We start from the raw sequence: 22,806 nt of genomic DNA, 5'->3' as shown, positions 1-22,806 counted from the left end.
ACTGTGGCATCAATGCACTCATGCATCTGGTAGAAAGTTGTGAAATTTGGCACACTGATTGGGGAGGGTCTAAGGAATATTTTGACCAAATTTGGGCCAAGTGCTGCCAACACTCTAGCACCACCATCGGGTCAAGTTTGGGCTTAACTTTGAAGTATGTTTATGGCCATAACTTTTGACCCATGTGTCTAAAATTTAGGCATCCAGACGTCCCTGGATTCCCTTGGTCAAGACGAGTTCAATGCATCCTATGGCGTCAATTTCTGATTAATTCAATTTTCCACCATCTTGGATTTTGCCTTTTTTTGTTGTAGAATCATCACCAAATTTGGCGCACTCCAAATGTATACTCCAAGCGGTTTGTCTGTAATGCGCCAGCGAAACTGCCAGACAGGAAGTTAGGCCGTATCTCAGCAACCTCTTTGTGCATTGACACAAAACTTGGTAGGCAGCTTCAGGACCATAAACTGAGACTATGCAAGAAATCTCGTCAGTGCCACTTACTGGTCAATAGTCGCAATAACATGCTAAAAAAAAAAAAGCTTATATCTATCTGCCATGTTTGCTAGTCCTCCTCCAAATCATCTTGATATTCCAAACAGTTGTCCTGTAAAGCACTGGTAAATGCAAAAAATAGCAGGATGTGAGGGTGTATCTCAGCAGTTCATCTATGTATCGTCACGAAACCACACCCTGAACGTACCCAAGAAGTTTCATGTCTGTGCCACCTTATGCTCAAGAACTGTAACTTTCAACTGTTATCCTTATATCATGTGACGAATTTGTGCTAAATTCAGCTCTTTTTTTCCTATAATTCACTGGAGTTTGCTGAAGTGAACGCACACCAAAATCGGAAATTTGATTGTACGTCCTGTACAAAACTGTTTATTTGCTACTCCTCCTCCAAATTATGTCCAATCGACACCAAATTTGGCCGACATCATTTTCCGTCCAATCAGGACAAATCTGAAGGTGAAGCCGCCAAACAGGAAGTGAAGCTGTGAGACCTTGCACGCTGACCCAAATCTTGGAAGGCATTCTCAGGACAATGTCCTGAGGCTACGCAACAGATTTGGTGACCGCGCCACCTACTGATCAAAAGACACAATAACATGCTGAAAATGCTTCCATTTAACTGCCGTTTTTGCTCCTCCTCCTTCAAATTTTGTCCAAACTTGACCAAATTTGGCTCGTTTCATCTTGAGACCTGTCCAAACAAAATTTATCAAAGGAATTCTGATATTCAAAACCCCATTCTCCCATAGCAGGCTGGGAAACTACAAATCATTTTTGAATCCTTTTGCCTTTAGTTAAGGCTCTGATTTCCTGTGAGCAATTGTAGCGCGTCTGTGACTGTGCGTCTCACCGAGTCTGGGTGCTTGGTCCCCGAAAATGCTGCTCGCAGTGGAATTATTTAACCCCCACCCCACCCCCACCCCCATCCACATGGAAATGGTCAAAATGGAGTTTTTTAATTCTCAGTGGCCAAAAACAGCATGGACGTATCCGTGTACATGTGGACAGGGCCTCGGTGGTTGTTGTTTTGATTTCAGTATGAGGTCAAAAGTTTCAGTCCAATATGGATTCAGACACAAGTCAGGATTAGACCAGGTACTTCTCAAATTGGGGGAAAAACAAAATGACAAGAACCAGTACTTTATGCACCTTTGGTTTAAAACTTAATATACAATTGATCACTTTTATTGTAGAAATTTTCTCTGAACTATTATAACTGAACTGGTATAATAATAATAATAATATTAATAATAATAATAATAATAATAATGATAATGATAATGATGGTGGTGATGTGTGTGCGCAGACCAGGAAGCATTCTCAACAAGGACCACCCCCCAGACAAGAAGCCCAAGAGTGAGAAGGTGTCAGTGCCTCCTACACATGACTTTGACCCCACAGGTAAGAGTCTGTTCCTGAACACATCAGACCCAGGGGAAATATTTAGTCCTGGTTTTACTGCAGAATGAGCTAAATTATTCAGTTAAGAGCCACACCGATCGTGATGGCAGTAGCGTTCGTTCATGTCACACAACTGCGTTGTTCTCTATGGCTTCCAGTGCAAATCTTGATTAGTTAAACCAAAAGGAAAGATGAGTCACGGATATGCGGTTTGCCAGAAACCACCGCACAGTGACGCGCGATACGATGGCACAATATTCAGGAAGCTGGTTACTGGATTATACAAAAATCCTCTCTGTGCATCACGCAGGATTTATCTCTGGGTAATCCCACCCGCTTTCGCATGTGCAGACAGAGTCGCTGAGTCACACATGAGCGTGAGCGTATCACCCGGGGGGGGGAGTAGAGAGAGGGGGCGACATGATTAGATTGAGTAACTCCTTGAATTTCTAAAATCCGAGACTTTCAGTACAGTAACTAGTTCATTAAGCGTTAAGTTCAGATAACGACGTCACTAAACAGGCGCTCCGGCTACGAACCAATCACAGGCAACGTGCAAATTAGTCGACGCTGATGCTGATACCTGCTGTGCATCCATATTCACGGTTCCTTAAAAGGCCTGGGCGATATTTAGTGACCGGAGCACAAGGGTTGTACACTGCGTATCACAGTGAATAGGTATCATTTCAGACACCGCGTCATATCATGTACTTGTAGCCAAAGAATGCAGGAAGTGACACATTCTGGACAGGAATTTCAGCCTATTATGAACATGTTTAGGCCTAGGTGGTACATTCTTGAAATCAGTTATGCAGTTTGGGGTTTTTTTTTTCTTTTTTTAAACAACGTTTTCACTCTAAAAGGATTTTGTTTGCGTTTTCAGCTCCATTCAGAGGAAATTTGTTTTGTTTTCCCTTTAACATTTTTTCTTTGCATGATAAAAATTCATTATTTTTTTTTAAACCAGGGTAAAGGCATTTAGCTACTCCTAGGCCTTCTGTAATCATTGTATCGCTATTAAAAACCACAGATGTTTTCATTCGTTCGTTAATTTGATTCGTTTTGAAATTGGAATTGTACTGTTCTGCGTAACACGTGAAATATTACGGTCCCTCCAGGATTTTGCGATCGCAGAAATGAACCGAAAATCTAGCAATTTAAAAAAATAAATAAATAATTGAAGCAGATCTTTTTCGCAGATTTGGGGACTTCGACTCACGTGCGTCGAAAGCGATTACGGCTAAAGGGTAACAGACGTCAAGGGTAACAAACGTCACTGCGAAAGACGAGTTCAAGGCAGGCAATTTGGGCCACGACCATTTTCATTGATTTTCACTTTGTTCATTTATATAGCTTTTGTTCGCTCATGTCGTTCTTGCCTGTAACATGTTGAACGCCACATCACTCTAACCGAAACCGCTTCCTGCTGCTTCTCCGCTTCTCTACTTCCTAAAAATTATGCCATGTTTTCGCCCCCCCCCCAAATTCATTTTGCTTCCATCAGCCATCATCCTCATCTTCTCCACGTTTGTTTTTGTTTGCGTGTGTGTCCGTGTGTGTGTCCTGCATGTATCCCTGCTGTCAGAGCTGCCCGTGCACAGTGTAGAGCGACGGCCCGAGTCGTGTGGTAAGACGTTCACTGAAGACCGCTGCCGTGGGTGTGCGAGTGTTGTGTCATTGCCGTGGTGTTCCTCTGTTCTCCATCTCCATCCCTCTTTTACTCACTCCCTCTCTCTCTCACTCACTCGGTCATTGGTGCATTTTCATGTTCCTCCGTACTCTGGGTTTGGAGCTTGGTCGTCTTTTGGAGCTGGAATTAGTCCTGGATCTGGGACTCGTATGTGACAGAAGTGTGCGTCTGATCCAAGTTCCAGCTCCTGTATATTTCACCCTGAAATGCTAACACGAAATGAAAGCTAGCGGGACGGAGTAGCATAACGCGAGTCTTTGCGTCATGCTTAACGGAGCCGTGCCGGTTTTCATTCTTCTGCATTAGCATTTTAGGGAGAAGTGAACACCCCCCCCCCCCCATAATTATGCTGACTGGTGGATTTAAAAGCACAAACTGGTTCTGGATCAGTGGTAACTCAGAAACACGTACGTCTCTGAGGTTTGTGGTTCTTTATGCATGAGTGGAGTGGCTCCTCAGATTCTTACTAACCCGCCTGGCTGTTCACGGTGTTGGATAAGGGAGAGGATAACTCTGGGGATGTACGTACAAACCCAATGTATTTAGGCTGGGATTAAAGTATTGGCATCCTCATCTGTCTTTGGTTGACTTTGTCGTGCAGAATACAGATCAAGAGCTCCAGTTAATGTATACATCACGGGGGGGGAAAAACAATCGATCACCTTGTCTGTGGAACGGTTGTCGGTGCCAAACGGGCCGGTTTGAGTATTTCCGAAATTTTCTGGGATGTCTCTCAAGTTGAAAGAGAACGGTGCAAAGAAATAAATAAATAACCATCCTGCGAGCGGTGGTTCTTTGGGGAATCGACGCGTTGTTGATGGCGGGAAGGCTACGGCGACACGACTAACCGTTCGTTACAACCGCGGTGAGCAGAAAAGCATCTCCGAGCTCACGATAGCCAGAGCATCGAGGCGGATGAGCTCCATCAGCTAAGAACTGGAATCCGAGGCTACGAGTGGGCAGGAACCTGGGATAGTTGAAGATTGGAAAAAAACCTGACGACGTTTTGCCTTTTTGTGGACAGAAATGAAGGCCGTCCTATAAAAGAAGGAATAATGTGTGTGTGTGCCTGATGCGATTGGCGTTTATAAACACGTAAGTATGAGGAAAATCGGTGTTACCCAAACTTGGTGTCCAATCTTATCCGGAAAGGGCCGGTGTGGGTGCAGGTTTTCATTTCAACCAATCAGGAGCCCCACCTGATTCCACCCGATTAATCAGCTGATCTTTGCTTTCAATAGACTCAGGCGGGGCTTCTGATTGGATGGAATGAAAACCTGCACCCACACCGGCCCTTTCCGGATAAGATTGGACACCCCTGCACTAGAGCAAAGCACCGTTGGGTTCAGAAGACAACTGATTTTTGTGAAACGGCCGTGATGTTCGACTGAACTGTCCAATTCGGGTGTTGGTCGGACTCGTGCCTCTGGACAGACGTCTCTAAGTGCAGGCGTTGACCCAGCTTTATTCTGTGCACTCAGCGCAAGATGGGAGTGTGATTTAGGTCAAGTGAAGTGTTTGGGAGCACACACACACACACACACACACACACACATTAATGCTCAGTCTGTTGGGTCGTACAGTGGAAAGGGCGTGTGCTCCCAGTGGGGGAAGAAAAGATTCAGCCACTGCACACGCATGCTTTATGAGCAAGTGAACGCAGTCTTGTACACACACTGCAGCTGCGTAAAGAAAGTGATTATTATTGTGTGTGTGTGTGTGTGTGTGTGTGTGTGTGTGTGTGTGTGTGTGCTTCATAGGTTACACAATGTGGATGTTTGAAACAATTGAAATGCATTCCCATGTAGATTTTAAGTGATGCAGTGTGATTCACTAAAAACAGTGTGTTTTTGGGAGTGTCAGGCCACGCCCGCTTCAGAGGGCCTGACGGACATAAAGCGGGGGGGGGGGGGGGTTCATCGAGGTTTGGGTACAAGCTATTATACTCATTTTTGATGAATGATCATAAGGGATACTTTTTAATATTTCTTTTCTCTCTCTCTCTCGCTCAGGGCTTGTTCAGCGGTGCGTGATCATCCAGAAAGACGAGAATGGCTTCGGGTTGACCGTGAGCGGAGACAACCCAGTATTTGTCCAGCTGGTTAAAGAAGGTGAGCCGCGGTGTTTCAGTAAGCGCTGAGGCGAGCCTGCAGCACATTCGCGCCTCTGTTTGTTCGGTTATTGACTTCGGGCTGCGTGAGAGCGCCTAAAGTAATTATCACGGATAATTAGCTCGACACTCTCTTCGTGAGGATTTATTAATAATTCAGCCAGTTTGGAAACAAGAGTTTTAGTGCACTTCGCTTTAATCTACAACAAACAGCCTTTTCTTTTCACCGTTTACATTATGAACTCGTGTTCCTCTTACTGCAGCTTACAGTACGGCTCGTCTCTGTCTGTCCTCTTTCTGTCTCTGTCCTCCTCTCTTTCCGTCTGTCTGTCCTCTTTCTGTCTCTGTCCTCTTTCTGACTGCCTCTGCTTTTTCTCGGTCTCTCCAATTTCCATTGATCTCTGCTCTATCTCTGTCCATGTCCCCTCTATATGTCTGTCTCTTCCCTTTCTGTCGATGGCCCCTCTGTCTGTCTGTTGGTCCTCTTTTTCTCCATGCCCCCTCTGTCTCTCCCTCCTATCTATCTATCTCTACTTTACATTTTTCTCTCCTCCCTCTGTCTCTCTCCCCTGTGCTGTCTCTTCTTTGTGTCTCCCCTCTGCCTGTCTCTCCTATATGTCTCCCCTCGATCTGCCTCTCTTCTGATGTCTCCTTGGTGTGTCTCTCCCATCTGCCTGTCTCACATCTCTCTCTCTCTCTCCTCTGATTGTCCCTCCTCCATCTCTCTCTCTCTCTCTCTCTCTCTCTCTCTCTCTCTCTCTCGCTCATGTTAGATGGAGCTGCTATGCGAGCTGGCGTTCAGACGGGTGATAGAATAATCAAGGTAAGCCTTTTCTCTATACATTTGATTATTTGCTCCATTATTATTATTATTTACTCCATTTGCAGACAGATTTAAGACATTCCTCAAGCTGTGTAATCCAATCGGATCGCATCAGCAGTTGTTTTTTTTTTTTTTTTTTTTTTTTTTGTGGTCCCCACCACCCCACATTAAACGTGTACATCCCCGCACAAAGGCTCAGCTCATTACGCCCTCCTCTGGCAGGCTGCAGTATTACACAAACATGATGTACAGTATACCGACTGAGTGCGATGATGATTATAGGATCAGCTCCTCGGTATTAGTAAAATGATTCATCATTTTTGTGCAGGTCAACGGGACGTTAGTAACGCATTCCAATCATGTAGAAGTGGTGGAGTTAATAAAATGTAAGTATATCATGTATGCATTACCTAAGAACATGTCCCTGAAAATCTGAAGCTGTATTTGTTATACGTGTGGTTTTTCTTTCTCACAATGTGTGTGTGTGTTTACAGCGGGCTCATACGTGGCTCTGACGGTGTTGGGGAGACCCCCGGGTCTGCCACAGATCCCCTTATCCGAGGGAGAGGGAGATGGAGACCCTCTCTCCTCCCTCAGCTCCCCTCACTCCCCCGGCCCCACTGTAGCCGAGCGCTCATCCTCTTCCTCCACCTCTCCCTCCGACCGCATCACCTCCCCACTGCCTGCATGGGTAAGAACGCGCACACACACACACACACACATACACACACACACACACACACACTCTCACACTCTCCCTCTCTCTCTCTCACTCTCTCTCTCTCGCTTTCACTGTTACTCCTCTCTTATCTTGCGCTTCGTTTCTTAATCATTCTCTCTCGTCATTTTTCTTAGTAATGATATTATATTCTTTTCTGCAATTTCTTCAATTCTAAATTCTAGATTCTGACCGTAGTCAGAATCTTCAGTCTCTGTGTGTGTGTGTGTGTGTGTGTGTGTGTGTATAAAATTTATCTCTCTGTTCTCCATACTATCAAATTATGACCTCATTTCCTCAAACCCGTACTGTCTCCAGCTTTCTCATTTCCTCTTTCGCACATTCGCCACTCAAATTAGTTTCTTTTACTGTGTGCCGTTAGTAAGTGCGACGCCTGTACGCCTGTGCCGTCTCCTGCCTGTGGTCCGACCGTCACCTGTGTAGCCGTCGTCACTAAAGCCGAGTCCGGTTTGCGTCGCTGTGTGTGTGTGTGTGTGTGTGTGTGTCAGGAGGACAGCAGCGCGGTATTTAATCAGAAAGTCGACATCCTGCAGAAGATGCTGATGAAGGAGCAGCAAGACCTGCATGTCATTGTCGCACCGGACGGCGCCACGCCGCGTCCCGGGTCCTGTTCATTGTTAACACGCGTAAAAATAGCGTACGTCTTTCCAAAAAAGGCACGCGTTCATTGTAGCGGGTAATCTGGGGGCGTGGTGTTCTAGGAAAACGATCGGCGGCAGGGTGGCGTGATTCCTTTTCTGGTTCAGTCGAGAGTGTCACTTTAAGGAACATGATACATGCAGATGGTGTGATTTTCTTGCGCATTTTCACATCCTCTTCTGTGGGAACGGAGTAAAGACAGTCGAACGCTCGCAGGCGTGTCGTCACAGACCGACGGAGCGCTCTTCACGCAGTCTGTTCCTCTGTATTTGAACCGTAGGCTATGAAGGAGGAGTACGGCAGAAACCCTACAGCGAGACTACTGAAGGACATCCAGGAAGCTCAGAAGCACATTCCTCTGCTTCAGGGCCAACTCGGTAAAGCCACCACGGCTGGACAGGTACAGCTCTGTCTTCACACACTCAGTCCTTTCTCGGTTACCATTTTGTGTAGCATTTTTAATATATCTACGTTGTGTGTGCGCGTTTGAAGGATGGCCTGCTTTCTCGAAGACCGGGAGAAGGAGACTCCGAGGAAGGAGGAGGGTTAGGAGACGTGGACGCCTCTCCGTCCTGGCACTTTGACTCCGAGTCACCCGTGAACAGCAACTCGACGCCGGTTAGCACCGCACGACACACTTGTTACTCCTTTTATTTTCTGCTAACGTGACCTGAAGGTTGCGAAAAGTGCTCTGTTTATATTAGAGCCGTACTACGTAGCGGTACGACGTACTCTCCGGTAGTTAATTAGGGCCCGAGGGATGGATGGATGGACGGACGTTCTTAGTTAATAACAAAAAAAAATGATGGGAAAACGAATAAAACGATTCCCCAAAATCAGTGTGCGATGTGATGTATGAAACTGTCGCGTTTTTATTAATGTTTACTATTACCGTGTCCTCTGCAATCACACACCCACAGGTCACGCCCAGTATGATCCCAGAAAGCCCGTACCAAAGAGACACACCATGCCACAGCCCAAAGCCGATGCCGCGCTTCAGCCTCAACTCGTGCCCGTCTCCCGATGGCGAGGACGCGGTCGACCTGGTGAGCGCACACTTAACTGCCTCTCGAGTCTGAATTTGTCCTAACCTCGCTAACGTGTGGCTTATCACGTCAACAGGACTCGAGCTATCAGTGCAGCGCGGGGAGCCCGTTGTCCCGTCTGCCGCCTCCCATCATCGGAGCGGAGGACGATGACTTCGACACCGAGCAGGAGCAGGTCAGGACTCTCTTGTCTCTAGTTTCCTTCTGTGTTCTCAGGTAGAAGTTTTGATGAAGTGATTCAATGTGGATTTCTTTTTTCTTTTTTTCTTTTTTTTAAAATTATTTATTTATTTTGAATAAATCTTATCTGTTCATCTGTCGCAGGTGAACGGTCAGTGTAGCTGTTTTCAGACCATGGAGCTGTTGAAGTCTCGGCCTGCTCACCTCGCAGTCTTCCTGCATCACGTGGTCTCTCAGTTTGACCCTGCACCTCTGGTATGAACCAAAAACCTCAACATTTCTCTTCATACCTTCTAACGGAGATTCCTTAAAACAGCGGACAACATTTTTGACAAATCTGTGCTTGAGCGCAAAAGGGGACATGTGTGGGATATTTTTAAATGAACCTTTTACTGCATGGTGTTGCCTTATGGCAACAGTTAATTGGTCTCCGATTTTTTGATAGGCAACAATACAATAGAGCGCCCTCAAAATCTGCGTAATTATTCAAAATTTAGACGGAACTACTTAAAGGTAAAAATAGAAACACTATCTGAGATACAGTTAACATTTATTTTTTCAACATTTAAATAAGTATTCCGTTAGATGGTAAAATGTCATTGTTGTCACGGCAACGACAAGCCGTAATGGAACTGTGGCATGTGCGTTCATGAATTGAAACAGGCCTACAGAGCGAAAAAAAAGACACTAGGACTTCTCTAATAGTATATTTACATTTTTTTTTTTTTTTTTTTTTAAACATTCAAAGCCAAAAAAAAAAATGTTGCCATTTCAGACATTTTTCAACCTTATTTTCTTTTCAAGTGAGAGAGTTAAGAATTCAAAAGATACTTCGCCCGAAACGTGTTTGTATCTCATTTTTATTGTTTTTATTTACCACTGTAATTCCTTATATATGTATAGGGAAAAAAAAGGCTCTGCAGTTTATAGTCTGGAAAATGCGTTAATATGGAATTACCATATGGCAACAATTTACCAACTGCACTCCCCCCATTGAACTAATTCAAGTGATAAAAAAAATCCATGAAAACGTTATGTAATCATTCATGCATTAGAGGGTTAAAAATAAATTGTTTCTAAGTTCCGCTTGGTTTTCAAAGTGCCTGGTATTTGTAAACGAAACTCGTCTTTTCCTGCCCTAGCTGTGCTACCTCTACGCCGAGCTGTACAAGCAGAGCAACCCCAAAGAGACGCGGCGGATATACGGGGAACTCCACTCCACGTTCATGGACCGATCGGCGGTGAGCCCTTACAAACGTATTCACTTTAGCACGCCTATACCGACTAAATAGAGGTGTAGTGCCCATCGTGGTTAACGTTTTGTCTTTCGTTTCCACCCAGCAACTGAAAGTAGCGGTGCCGGACTCCATCTCGGCCGACATGGGTAAGCGCACGTCGTTATTTTTGCCTGACCCCAGTGGTCTGTTCTTGTTTTCGTTTCGATTAGACCGCGTGACATCAGTCGCGCTGTGTTTGTCCGCCAGTACGAGTCACTGGTTGTTATTATATCACGGGGCTTGTAGGGAGTTCTCGATTCTGGTTGGTCAGAAGGTGTTTACGGATTACATCGCTGTAACAGCAGCTCTGACAGTAGCTCCAGCTGTAAGACAAATCACAGGTTTCGCAATAACTGTTGATCTTCCGTAGATAAAACTTGTAATCGTTGGCAGATCGGAGTAGAATAAGAGGAGTAACGCTTGAGAACAGGACGTGCCGCTCTAGCAAAAAAAAACAAGGTGGTAGTGGTAACTCCCCCGGATCGTCGTGATATTTCTTGCGTGTGACATTTTGGTGATTCAGTCTCTGAACGGAAAACTGGTGGGATAAGTTTAGGCTTCTATTTAGTCTGTACATTTTGAATTCTCAGTGTACAGAAATTCTTATGTATTCTAAAACATCATAACAGGTGTGTGTGTGTGTGTGTGTAGAACGATGGAAGCCAGACTTAATTCCAGAGGACGTCCAAAGACAGCATGTGCAGCATCTACAGGACACCTTCCTACCTGACATCCAGAAACATCTGGAAGACTTCAGGTAACAGCAACACCGAAACTCTTTATGAAACATCTGTATTTTCCTCTTATCTAATCTGTAAGATTAAAGTACTGGGACATTTGACCGTTTGGGTACAGGTGCTGACATTTTAACGACAGTACAGAACTCAGGCTATGCACATCATAATGTTTTTTTTATTTTTTTTATTGTTCTTATTATTATTTTAAGATTTTAGTTTGAGTAGAATGTTGCTATTCAAAGCCCGCTATAACACTAATCCGGTGCGGAGAAACTCCTCCTATTCTCGCGACCGGGTTACAGGTGCGGAAACACGTATCGGTATGTTAGGGAGTGTGTTCATGTGCGTTTTGTGTTTTTTTTTTTCCTTCCTCCCTCAGACAGAAGCGCAGTATGGGCCTGACTCTGGCCGAAGCCGAGCTCAGCCGGCTCGACTCGGAGCGCGTGCGAGACCGCGCGGCCCTGGAGAAAGAGCGCTCGTGCTCGGAGCATATCATCACCAGGATCAACGAAGTCTTGTAAGCGAACACGCTCACGCATATAATCTCCCTAAAAGGCTACGAACGCACAAGGCTTCATCTCCGATGCCGATTTAGAACATCGTGGAAAAGTTCATGTAATTTAATTCAAAAAATGGAACTTTCATATATTCATTCTAATCTATTTACACATATATGGGGCAGTCTGTAGAAAAAGAAAATTGAGCCAAAATAGTTTTTTTTTTTTTTTTTTTCCCCGCCAAGAACATACTTTCCAAGAAACCATAAAAATATTTCACCATAATATAGAATTGAAATGTTTTTACTTACTTAGTTTTTTAAGTAAGTAAGTAAAAGGATTCCTGCAGAGGTCATGTTGTGTAAGGGAGCCAGTTTAGCAACAGTAGGTCTGCGCAACGATGTCTGAAACCCCGCCGATTTCCTCACGCAGGCTCTGTCACGCTTTGATCAAGTCGTCCGATGGCTTTGCGCCGTAGTCGCACACCTACTCGATTCGGTTTGTAATCAGATACCTTCTCAGAATGTCTGACACTTTTTATGCTGCGTGTTTTTTTTTTAAACCAAATCTTTAAACGCGGTTTTCACATCGGATTGAAATGCGTGCAAACGAGAACCACACAGTTCTCAGAACTACACGGATTTAAAAAAAATTAATTATTTTAATATTTCCTCACGTGAAGTGTTTTCTCAGGGTTTTCTTTTGGAGGAGAGGTTTATTTATATGTATATATTTTTTTTGTCGTTTTAAGTGCAGGAACTCTTGGCACGCTTGCTAATATAAAAACCGCAGATGGTGCATTCAGAGATAAACCAATAATATCTCTCTTCACAACTCTCCATTCTTTTGAGGTTTTTTTTTTTTTCTTTCCTTTATCTTATTACAGTAAACGATAAATGCACACGCTCTTTCAGCAGACATACCGCCTCGGGGCCTACCCGAGGTCACGGTGCTCTTGCGTGCCGAGTGTTTAGGGAGCAAAACGTGTCGAACAGGAAAGCTTAAAGCGCGGATTAAGACGGGTCCGACGACTCCTCCTTAATTTACGCTTCTTCCATTGTCCTCTTGAGCGTGCGCGGACGGAACCGCTCAACACGAAGCACACTTATAGTCTGTTACAAAACAACGGGGTTTGTTTTGACGAGTCACACTCGCCAGCTCCTGTCAGTCCGGTCCTGGAGTCGATGAAAATAGAGAAATAAAGGACATGTGAATATAACAGTTACGTGCATTAAAAACGCAAAACTCTGAGGTATGCAGAGCGATGTAGGGGGCCCAGCGACCGGCAGACGTTCCGGAAACCCTTTTGATGTACGTCATGCTGAAACCATCCTTATTTTAGTGCGGAATCGAGAAGTAATACTTGGAATGTTTGTGTGTTTGCGCTCTCTCACAGGTTGACGACATCAGCCACAGAGGAGGAGAAGTGGTAAGGGGGAAATTTCTTGCTGCTTTTCACTTGACATCAGCCCCATGCGCTCAGCACTCGCACCGCATGACGTTTTACCGCACGAGTTTAGACGATTTTAGTGCCAGTGTAATATTTAACAAAGCACATGATAGATTATGAAGAATTTCTTTTTTCCTCTTCATGAGAGTAAGGACTAGTGTGCGGCGATATGTGTAGTATGATCCGTCTCATCCATGTGGTGAGCATGCTGGAGGTGTGTGTGTGTGTGTGTGTGTGTGTGTGTGTGTGTGGACAGATGGTAGAGAAGCGAGGAGGCTCATGTTGCTCAGAGCAGAAGGTTGTGGGGAATATTTGTGCTGTTACCCAGTGTGTGGCCGGGTGTTGCGTAATCGCCACCGCCTCCTTTGCCCCACGTGACTACATGAGAGAGCAGCTTTTAAAAATAAAAATAAAAAATTCATTGTATTTATTTTTTTTTATAAACTTCCCCAGCAACTGTTGCCATCACTCTATTTTTAACTTTCAACATTAGCTACCCCTGCTGGATAGAAATGTAATAGAAATGATGCAGGAAAGTGACAGGACATTGCGCACACACACATACATTCCAGGGTTATTTATTTTTTTGTTTCCTATAAACCCCCCTACAGCTCTGATGATGAACACGTTGTGTTTATTTCAGTACCGCCATGCAGTTCGTCATCCAGGCCTATATGAAGCACCTCGGGGTGAAGGTGAAGGAATCTCGAGGGTTTGAGCCCAAACCCAAGCTAATAAACCTTCTCCCTAAAATCAAGGTAAGCTCCCCCCCCCCCCCACCCCCCCCCCCCACCCCCCTAAACATCTATTATTCCTTCCTTAAACAGCTCATTGTTTTTATTTTTTCTTCTATTTACTGTTTTCACCTTGAGCAGAAGACGATAAAACCAGAGAAGGATGGAGGTGTGGAGGTGCTGAAAAAGTCCCGCTTCCAGATCATGCGCAGCCACAACAAGAGGCCCAGCCGAACCGACGTCTCCTCGAGTAAGCCATTTCAGAACGAGTACAGTATGTACGGTACGGTGTGTGTATATTGAATAACAATCGCATGCCATGGTTACGCAACAAAAACTTTATTAGCTGATAGTAAAGGTGTACAGTAAGACCCAGCGCTCTTCTTCTGAAAGGACTGATAGACTGGTTGGAGTAGCACTTGAGTATGGTTAACACCAAACTGTTTCTTTCTCTGTCTTGTGTGTATGCACAGTTACCAAGGCTCTGGAGCAGAATAAGCAGCGTACACAAAAGCAGCTGTCGCAGAATGCTCTAGCGCCGACCGAACAGCCTGAAGCACCTTCAGCCGGCCGGATACGGAGCAGTCAGTCCAGTGACGGGCCAGACGGCAGCCCAGGATCCATCAACTCGCCTACTTTCAGTGCGTCCCCTGTACAGAGCTCTGACAGCACAGCTAGAGAGTTAGAGCCAGGTGAGATGTTTAATCACTGTAACTGGTTTCCTCTCTTTCTCTCTCTCTCTCTCTTTCGCACAACCTTGGAGTTCAACACGATGTTTTTTTTCCCCCCACACATTGTTCATCAGGCGCTACTCCCTTGTCAGCATTACCCAGACTCGGAGAGGTCGGTCCTCAGGCTGAAGGACAGGACTCGTCTTCCTCAGGCACGCACTTTGACTTCACCTATCCTCCGGACCATCTTCAAGAGGAGGAGCCAGAAACAGACAGGTGGGGCTGTACAATCTGCATCCAGTGACTCTTTCAGTGCATTACATATAGCAGGAACAAAAGGCAGGCAGTGTTGCGCTTATTTTTGGTTTTCAGCATGGCAACCTTCCTAAACTAAAGGTTTATAGTTGAAACCTTGCTCTGCGGCCCCTGCGCTCGCTCTCTCTCTCTCTCTCTCTCTCTCTCTCTGCACACGCTGTATACATAGAGCAAAGTCAGTATACACCAGAGATGGAAACTTGAGTTGCAAAAAACAAAAAAAAAAAACCGACAACTGACTCGAGACATGACTTGGACTTGAAGACATTGGCTTATTTTGGTTTAGCATTCCCGGTTACATTCTCTGTTCACCTCAGGGACTTATCCACTCTTTCTCCAAGACTCTGTCCTCCATTCTCAAACGGTGCTTGACCAAGCTCAAACTATTAGTGTTTGCAAAGTAGTCTTAAAGTCAACAAAAAAATGGCATGTGATCTCATTCCGCTTGTCTTTATGTACGCAGGAATCCTGACGGAGGGACGCCGCGGCCAATCAGGAGGTGGGCACTGTTAGCTGCTTATTATTATTATTATTATTATTACTACCATTAGTATTAGTAGCAGAAAATTATGATATTGGTTGTGATATTATTGGTTGTGCATCATTGCAGAATGGAGCCGTTGTGCACAGGAGAGGTGCAGAGTGAGGACGATCAGGCGTTTGAGGTGGAGCCAGAGCAGGACCCTCCTCACTGGCAGACGCTGGTGAGCACAGAAGTCCTCGCACTGCTGTCGCCGCACGAGATCAAGAGACAGGAAGTGATCAATGGTGAGGAATCACACGAGGGTCCTCGGGAGACCCTCGGGGGCGGGCTACCAAGTACAAGTTCACATAATCACTCGTCATACTCTTGTGTACGTTTCCTCTCTCTCTCTCTCTCTATGTCTCTCTGACTGCGTCACTCTTGCCTGGCTGTGCAGAGTTGTTCTACACGGAGCGCGCTCACCTGCGCATGCTGAAGGTGCTGGATAACGTGTTCTACCAGAGGATGACCCGCGAGAGCATTCTGCCCCCCGCGGACATCAAAAACATCTTCACCAACCTGGAGGAGATCGTCCAGCTACACGGTACGTAATCAGAGCTGAGCCTTATACTAATGTAGCTAGTTATGACGACGACATCGCGTTCGGTTTGGTCATTTGTAATATTTTTCTTCTTCAGTGTCTATAACCGAGCAAATGACGGCCATTCGGAAGAAGTACGAGACGGCGGTCGTGGACCTCATAGGAGACGATTTGCTGTCCTGGGTAAGAAAAATGCACATTCCTCTTGAATTCTTCTACCTAAACCAACAAAGTTGATTTAAAAAGTAAATCTAGCTGAACTCGGTCGTGTTTGCTTGCAGTTCAGCGGAACAGAAGAGGAGAAGATCAAGCGGGCAGTAGGAACCTTCTGCAGTAACCAGCCTTTTGCTCTGGAGCTTATAAAGAGCAGGCAGAAGAAGGATCAGCGATTTGCTGCCTTTGTGCAGGTCAGACACAGACTCGGGCCTCATACCGAATGTTAAAGAAATTCTGAAGAATTTAACCAGTTTATATATCTATCTATATATATATATATATATATATATATATATATATATATATATATTAGACGTAGGTAGGTCAAATTTGTTAGATTGTTTTGAAACAAATTCTCTCTGCAAGTCTGCATAGAAATAATTTGGTTTGTGAGCTCAACAGTCTTTGGTCCTTTACAAATTATTAAAGGTTGTTTAAAGGATATGCAAATTATTAAAGGTTGTTTTTAAAGGACTCCATATGCAACCATCGCCGAGTTTACAAGTACAAAGTTGAGATCATCTTGCGGTTTAAAATGGTAAAATTGTGTACCTGCGCGTCACAGGAGGCGGAGAGTAATCGTCAGTGTCGAAGGCTCCAGCTGAAGGACATGATTCCTGTGGAGATGCAGCGACTCACTAAATACCCACTTCTGCTCGAAAACATTGCGAAATACACTGGTATCAAACCCTTTTCTTTTTTTTTCCCCCCCCCGTTATCCCTGACTTTTAACCCCTCGCCACACACCCTAAATAATATCTGTGTCCGTTTCCTGTCAGACGACACCGAGGAGAAAAGCAAAGTGAAGCGAGCCTGCGAATGCTGCCGTCAGATCCTCAACCACGTCAACCAGGAAGTAAAAGAGGCTGAAAACAAACAGGTGAGCAGATCACGGCACTTTTAAGAAGCGCGCTTTTATATATAAAAAGCTGAGCTCCTACTTGACTATGTTGTTGTTGTTGTTGTTTTAGAGGTTAGAGGACTACCAAAGAAGACTGGATCTCTCGTCACTGAAGCAGAGCGAGTACCCCATGATTGCAGAGTTTAAGGTAAGATCACACGCTTCACTACTTTTACGTGCCGTCCTTACTTTCACATCGTCACTGGAAGTAATACGTAATACGATCAGATCCGATTTTATTTTTATTTTATATTTTTTGTGCCCTCTGTAGAACCTCAACTTGACCAAACGGAAAATGGTGCATGAGGGACCCCTGTCTTGGAAAGTGAATAAAGACAAGACTATTGGTAAGAGTTGGAGAAACCATTAAAGGTGCAATTTGAAAAATGTGAAAGTGTTTATAGAACTGTAGCAATAGTACCATTTCAAGGATACTTTGGATAAACTCAGATTTGCGATAGTACCATGCAGTGGATGTTGGCAAAAAAAATTTTTTTTGTCAGTTTACTGTTTATATTTTTCTGACCCGAAAATTGGGGTGGAGCTGGCAAAGACAAAAGTCTATCTAAAATGACAAGCTGCCCCTTTAACATTTGGCATTTTTAAAGCTCAACTTAAGACTTACTTTTTAAACTTGCATTTGACTGCTGAAGTCTACTATTATTATTATTATTATTATTATTATTATTATTATTATTATTACTATTAACTTTCATAATTTTTTTCTATGCACTGCTTATTTTATGTACAGTGCTTTGAGAAGCTGCTTTTAAAGGCACTCTATAAAATGAAGATTATTATTATTAACATACATTATATATAAACTTTGTGTGTTGTTCAGAGCTCTACACACTCCTGCTAGAAGACATCTTGGTGCTGCTGCAGAGGCAGGATGAGAAGCTTATCCTGAAGTGCCACAGTAAGAATCTGGCAGGCACGGCCGAGACCAAACACATCTTCAGTCCAATCATCAAGCTCAGCACCGTGCTGGTGCGCTCTGTAGCAACAGGTGCGTCAGGCCAGGAAGTAGAATAGAACGTGTGAATGAAGGAAGAATCCGTACTAACTCGGTGTTCAACGTGCTGTTCACAGACAACAAATCGTTCTTCGTTGTGTCCATGTCCGATTACGGCGCGCAGATCTACGAGCTGATGGCGCAGACCGTGTCTGAGCAGAAGACGTAAGTATGCTCCTTCTGAGATGACCTGCAGTAGTTCGAGACCAAGAATCAAACTGCTGATCCCTCCACCAGTAATGTACCGCTGTTCATTTTTGGGAGGTTTGCAGCTTCCCTAAACCTGCAATAAGAACCACCCCGTGATTACACCAGTTTAGGAGCTGGAATTTCCTACAGCATCACATAATAACCAAGTGGGATTTTTACGAAGTGATACCTTTTGGCTCGAATCCAATATTCCATGTTGTCGCATGAGAGATGTTTGTTTTGAACGCATTTACCAGTTTGGAATACTTACAAGATGCTTCACTTTCAGATCATTTCATGTCTTTTTGTACACTTTTCTGGCCACGAGATTCAGGATCACCGGTGTGTAGGTTTCTTATTGAAAAAGTTTTGAACACAACACCATTTAATGAGTTTTACACAGATAGATCTAGCCACCGGAACAAAAGTTCAGAGTCCTGCGTTTTATTTGAGTTTTATTTGAAGCGGTTCGTGGCGTTTGAGAGACACAAGTAACGTGGATCTGAAATTTTAAAACTCACATAGCTCCTTTAACTTGTTGTTGTTGTTGTTGTTGTTGATTACCGTTTCTGTTGTCCAGGTGGCACGATCTCATCGGGCAAAGAGCAGACAGTATGAAGAGCCTGCCTCAGAACGAGTGAGTTCAGTTACCGTGACCAATATTTTTGTTGCCGCCTTTAATTTGGTTACGCAGTGACCACCGTGAATCAGTTTGATAAGAAAGTCTGTCTGCTTCGCAGTGGGGAGCGGGAAGCTGACGACGAGATGAACTCTGGCATGCCGAAAATGAGCAAAGATCCAGATCGCATCTCTACTGGAAGCGTCCAGTCTCCAGGTATCCGATTCATGGGTCTGTAATTAAGAGAGGCAGGGACCAGTCATTACTCCTGCCCTCCGTTGTGATTCGATGAATCTTGAGTAGGGCTGTACAATATACCATTTGTTAATTATTATAGCATTATATATTATAGTACAGCTTGAAGTATGCAAATGGGCGTTCTAATTTTTTTTTTTTTTTTTTTTTTAATGTAGGGGGCCAAGCACAAAGTGCTTTGAACACTCCTTCTTCTTCTCTAAATCTAGTCAAACTATAGGTAGTACAAACTTGGTCCATAGGTAGTACTCACTTCGGCTACTTGGAATAGAGATCTGCTTGACGGTGGTGTTGTAGTGCAGTGGTTTATATTTTGGCCCATATCTTGAGATACAAAATCCTTCATTTTCCTCGGATTCCTTGGCTTTTTGGACCGTTTAGCACCACCCGCTCATATTTAAGACCGTTTGCGTAATATTCCAAGCCTACTTTTGCAAATCAGTCCTAGAATTTGTGCGTCAGTATTTATATCAAGTACTTGCCGAGATCTGTAAACGGTATCGCCACAACACGCAAATCAGGCCAATCAGCTTTCAGAAACTTTTTAAGAAGCGGTCTCTTTAATGTTTTTGCGAAACTTGATTTGCTGAAGGCTGCTTGGATCCCGCAAATTGCTGTTTGTGGCTATTGTATTCTAAATGCTTTTTTGTATGCAGGGTGGTGGTGATGAATTATTTTGTTTTTCTTTCCCCTTAGAAAAAGATGCTACTTCCTCAACTGAGATCATGCAGATTCCTCCAGCAGGAAGCAACCCATTTGACACCAAGTCAGAAGATGAGGAGGAGGCAGAAGGTGAGCATTTGCCGCAAGTTCAGGATGAAGTTCAGGATGAAGTTCAGGATGAAGTTCAGGATGAAGCGGAGGAGGACGAGGAAGAGGCCTTCCTAGACCCCGAGCTCGCAGACAGACTTCCGTTCTTGAAGCAGCGCTCGAGGCACGCCATCGCTGTAGAGGAGAAGGACTTGGATACCTTTGACCTGCCTCCACTGATGGCAGACGAGGCGCTTCGAACCCGTGAGTGTTTTTTCTCAGCAGCTCGGACCTGGCTTAGCTTAGGTTTGTTTCTCAATAGAAATCATTCGACTCGCGTTGTAACAAGCAGAAATGAAGAGGAATCGAGTAAAGCATGGTTTCTACTGCTGCGTTGATGCACATGAGCATATTTAAACATCGTTGTTCATCCTGTCCAGTACTTTACTTCTACTACACATTGTGCATTGCATTTAACCAATCGAGTGCGGATACTACTTCTAGTTCCACCCACACGACCCTGTTCCCTGGCGAACTCAGCGTGGCTCATGTTGTTATCTCCAATTGTGTCTCTTTCAGTGGCTGCTCTGCGGCAGCTCCTGATCAATCACATGGACGGTCAGGAGGATGTGGACAGGGACAGAGAGAGGGGGGAGGCTCGGCTGCGTGAGCTGAAGGCAGGGTCTCTGCAGGGCTCGGAGGAAAACGCTGCCCCTGGTGGATCAGTGGAGAACGGTGCAGAGAGGACCGAGACCGCACACGTCAAGTCAGAGAACCGTCTCGAGTTGCCCTCAGGAGATACAGGCTTCTTTGAAACCTCCGAGGACTTTGGTGAGGAGATTAGATAAGTGGGGCTTATATTCTTACCTTGCCAAATAACGATGATGTTCTTGGCTTGTTTATTGTGCTATAGTGATGTGAAGTTAAAGCCCAGTATAGCATTTTAGTGTATATATATACATATTTTTTGTTCCCCCCATGTGGAAGCAGGCAGTTACATGGTGCTGGAGGGTTACGGCGGTTCGGGTGAGAGCAGCACTGATGACGACGGGCAGGTCTGCAGCACCGAGCCTGCGGCAGCAGGGGACTCTGGCATTGACCTGAAGAAGCTCCTGTCTTCCGTTTCCTCTCAGAGCAGAGGCCCCAACTTCAGCAGACAGATCATGACCCACTTGCGCCTGCTTCAGGCCAACCTGCAGCATCTGAAGGTAACACTAACCCGAGGCACACCTGAGTTTACCGTCCACTACAGCTCTGGACTTTACACACTTGGATAGAAATTGTTTGACATACACACTTGGATAGACATTGTTTGACCTGCCTGTATAGTAAATTCAAGTCCATCAGCCAAGACATGTTTGTGATTTGTTTGGTTTTGCACTAGAGCTAATGACTAATAGAAACCCATCTCTATTTAAAATAACTTCATATTAATGCCCTAGATAAATATAATCGTGAATTTAGGCTCGTATTTCCTCTTACTGTGAACATCCCCCCCCGATGGTTAACCGTCCAATCGGCAACGAGCATGCAATGTTCTGAGTTATTGTTTTTCTGTGGTGTTTTCTAATTTGCTGTTTTTTATATATATATATATATAGTTTTTAACGCACCTGCGGGCGACCATAACCGTCACGGCAGATGATACAGCAAAGACTTTTTCCTCTAGCACATCAACAATCGGGCAAACCCGTTTACTCAGCACTAACTGATTTAAATGAAACTGTAATAACTAAAGACGGGATTCTAGTCAATTTTTTGTTCGAAGTTCTTTGCATCATGACATTCACAAAGCCATCACGCTGACCTGGCACATGGACGATCCTGAAGCTTGTGACCAGAAAAGTGCAGTAAAAACTTAGATATTCACGGGCGTCTCTCAGGAGGCAGAATTCTTAGGTAAAATCCAGACATTATGCGCATTACAATGTAGTTTTGCTTGAACTTGGGACACATCTGTGCTGTTTTACAAAAAAAAAAAAAAAGATTTATACATGATTATGGAGATTTTCATGACTTGTCGGTTACATTAGTGTAGTAGCCATAGTGCAAAGGATACCAAACCTCGCTTTTTTTTTTCTTTCTTTGCAAGACTATTCTTGACTGAAAATTCTTGACTTCAACCTTCTAAGATTCACACTGAAGTTTGCTCACTTTTTTTTTTTTTTTTTTTTTTAAAGGATGTAGAATCAAAATATAACCAACTATGCCAAAGGCACTCAGAGCAAGCGGCTACTGAATCAGAAGAAAACAAAGGTACTGTTTCATTCTTTAACTTGTTCACTCATTTTATATACATACATTATATTATATATATATATATATATATATATATATATATACACACACACACACAGCTATATATAAAATATAAATCACGGACACGTGTCTTCTTCCCAGATAAAAGCTAGTGTTCCTGGAGCTGTGGTTTCCTGCTGGAAGTAGAAGAGATACAGCGTCGTCAGGAAGGTGTGCTGCGGTCCTGCTGCTCCCTGCTCAACTCTTGCGCATCTTCACCGCCTCTCGTTGGTGGCAACGAATGTCCGAGACCCCAAACCTCACATGCGCAGTACAGGAAAAAACAAAACCCAAGTTCTCTTGCTGACTTTCTGAGAAAAGGGCAGGGGCAATTTTTTGATAAAGACATTTCATCATCCCTAGTTTGCTTCAACTATTTATTTGCAGTTAGGAAGATTTGGATTGAAGCAGCTCTCTACAAAATTCACAAAGGGGGGAAAAAAAGAGGATGATGGCAGCATGGCACCGAGGATAAACTAAATCCCGGACGGGAACTTCATCTCTTCTAGTTTTCACGCTGACATACAACTTGTATGTAAAATTGACAGTTACATTTTTTTTTAAATGCTCTGCTCAGACTGGATGAAATTGGGTTTGATATCGATGCCAGATGTAGTTTTACAGGCCTTAGGCCTGGACTGCGATCGACTTACGAAATGTCCTTCATAAGGACT

General features: G+C 44.3%; 1 protein-coding gene across 6 annotated transcripts in view; it reads left to right on the top strand.

The window, feature by feature from the left end:
* Positions 1-22,421, top strand: part of arhgef12b (Rho guanine nucleotide exchange factor (GEF) 12b) — a 53,854-nt gene extending 31,433 nt beyond the window's left edge. For 3 of the 6 annotated variants that reach the window (XM_047152011.2, XM_047152010.2, XM_017460003.3), the window contains 38 exons: positions 1,823-1,917; positions 3,503-3,544; positions 5,620-5,718; positions 6,491-6,540; positions 6,869-6,926; positions 7,035-7,231; positions 8,199-8,318; positions 8,411-8,536; positions 8,839-8,964; positions 9,041-9,139; positions 9,289-9,399; positions 10,287-10,385; positions 10,486-10,528; positions 11,073-11,178; positions 11,538-11,675; positions 13,052-13,084; positions 13,749-13,863; positions 13,981-14,089; positions 14,313-14,531; positions 14,645-14,786; positions 15,289-15,324; positions 15,436-15,593; positions 15,746-15,892; positions 15,987-16,072; positions 16,171-16,296; positions 16,671-16,785; positions 16,885-16,985; positions 17,077-17,154; positions 17,278-17,353; positions 17,848-18,015; positions 18,099-18,186; positions 18,791-18,847; positions 18,951-19,045; positions 19,781-20,098; positions 20,414-20,665; positions 20,825-21,042; positions 22,015-22,090; positions 22,235-22,421. In XM_047152011.2, the coding sequence (XP_047007967.1) occupies positions 1,823-1,917; positions 3,503-3,544; positions 5,620-5,718; positions 6,491-6,540; positions 6,869-6,926; positions 7,035-7,231; positions 8,199-8,318; positions 8,411-8,536; positions 8,839-8,964; positions 9,041-9,139; positions 9,289-9,399; positions 10,287-10,385; positions 10,486-10,528; positions 11,073-11,178; positions 11,538-11,675; positions 13,052-13,084; positions 13,749-13,863; positions 13,981-14,089; positions 14,313-14,531; positions 14,645-14,786; positions 15,289-15,324; positions 15,436-15,593; positions 15,746-15,892; positions 15,987-16,072; positions 16,171-16,296; positions 16,671-16,785; positions 16,885-16,985; positions 17,077-17,154; positions 17,278-17,353; positions 17,848-18,015; positions 18,099-18,186; positions 18,791-18,847; positions 18,951-19,045; positions 19,781-20,098; positions 20,414-20,665; positions 20,825-21,042; positions 22,015-22,090; positions 22,235-22,245 (4,333 nt within the window). In that variant the 3' untranslated portion in view covers positions 22,246-22,421. The remainder of the gene's footprint in view (positions 1-1,822; positions 1,918-3,502; positions 3,545-5,619; positions 5,719-6,490; positions 6,541-6,868; positions 6,927-7,034; positions 7,232-8,198; positions 8,319-8,410; positions 8,537-8,838; positions 8,965-9,040; positions 9,140-9,288; positions 9,400-10,286; positions 10,386-10,485; positions 10,529-11,072; positions 11,179-11,537; positions 11,676-13,051; positions 13,085-13,748; positions 13,864-13,980; positions 14,090-14,312; positions 14,532-14,644; positions 14,787-15,288; positions 15,325-15,435; positions 15,594-15,745; positions 15,893-15,986; positions 16,073-16,170; positions 16,297-16,670; positions 16,786-16,884; positions 16,986-17,076; positions 17,155-17,277; positions 17,354-17,847; positions 18,016-18,098; positions 18,187-18,790; positions 18,848-18,950; positions 19,046-19,780; positions 20,099-20,413; positions 20,666-20,824; positions 21,043-22,014; positions 22,091-22,234) is intronic. The other 3 variants (XM_047152014.2, XM_047152013.2, XM_017460004.3) reach the window with 1 other exon arrangement.
* The last annotated feature ends 385 nt before the right edge of the window (positions 22,422-22,806 follow it).

Source organism: Ictalurus punctatus, chromosome 28 (assembly GCF_001660625.3).
Source record: "Ictalurus punctatus breed USDA103 chromosome 28, Coco_2.0, whole genome shotgun sequence".
NCBI lineage: Eukaryota > Metazoa > Chordata > Actinopteri > Siluriformes > Ictaluridae > Ictalurus > Ictalurus punctatus.
The sequence above is the reverse complement of the archived record's forward strand: the minus strand, read 5'-3'. Positions and strand labels throughout refer to the sequence as shown.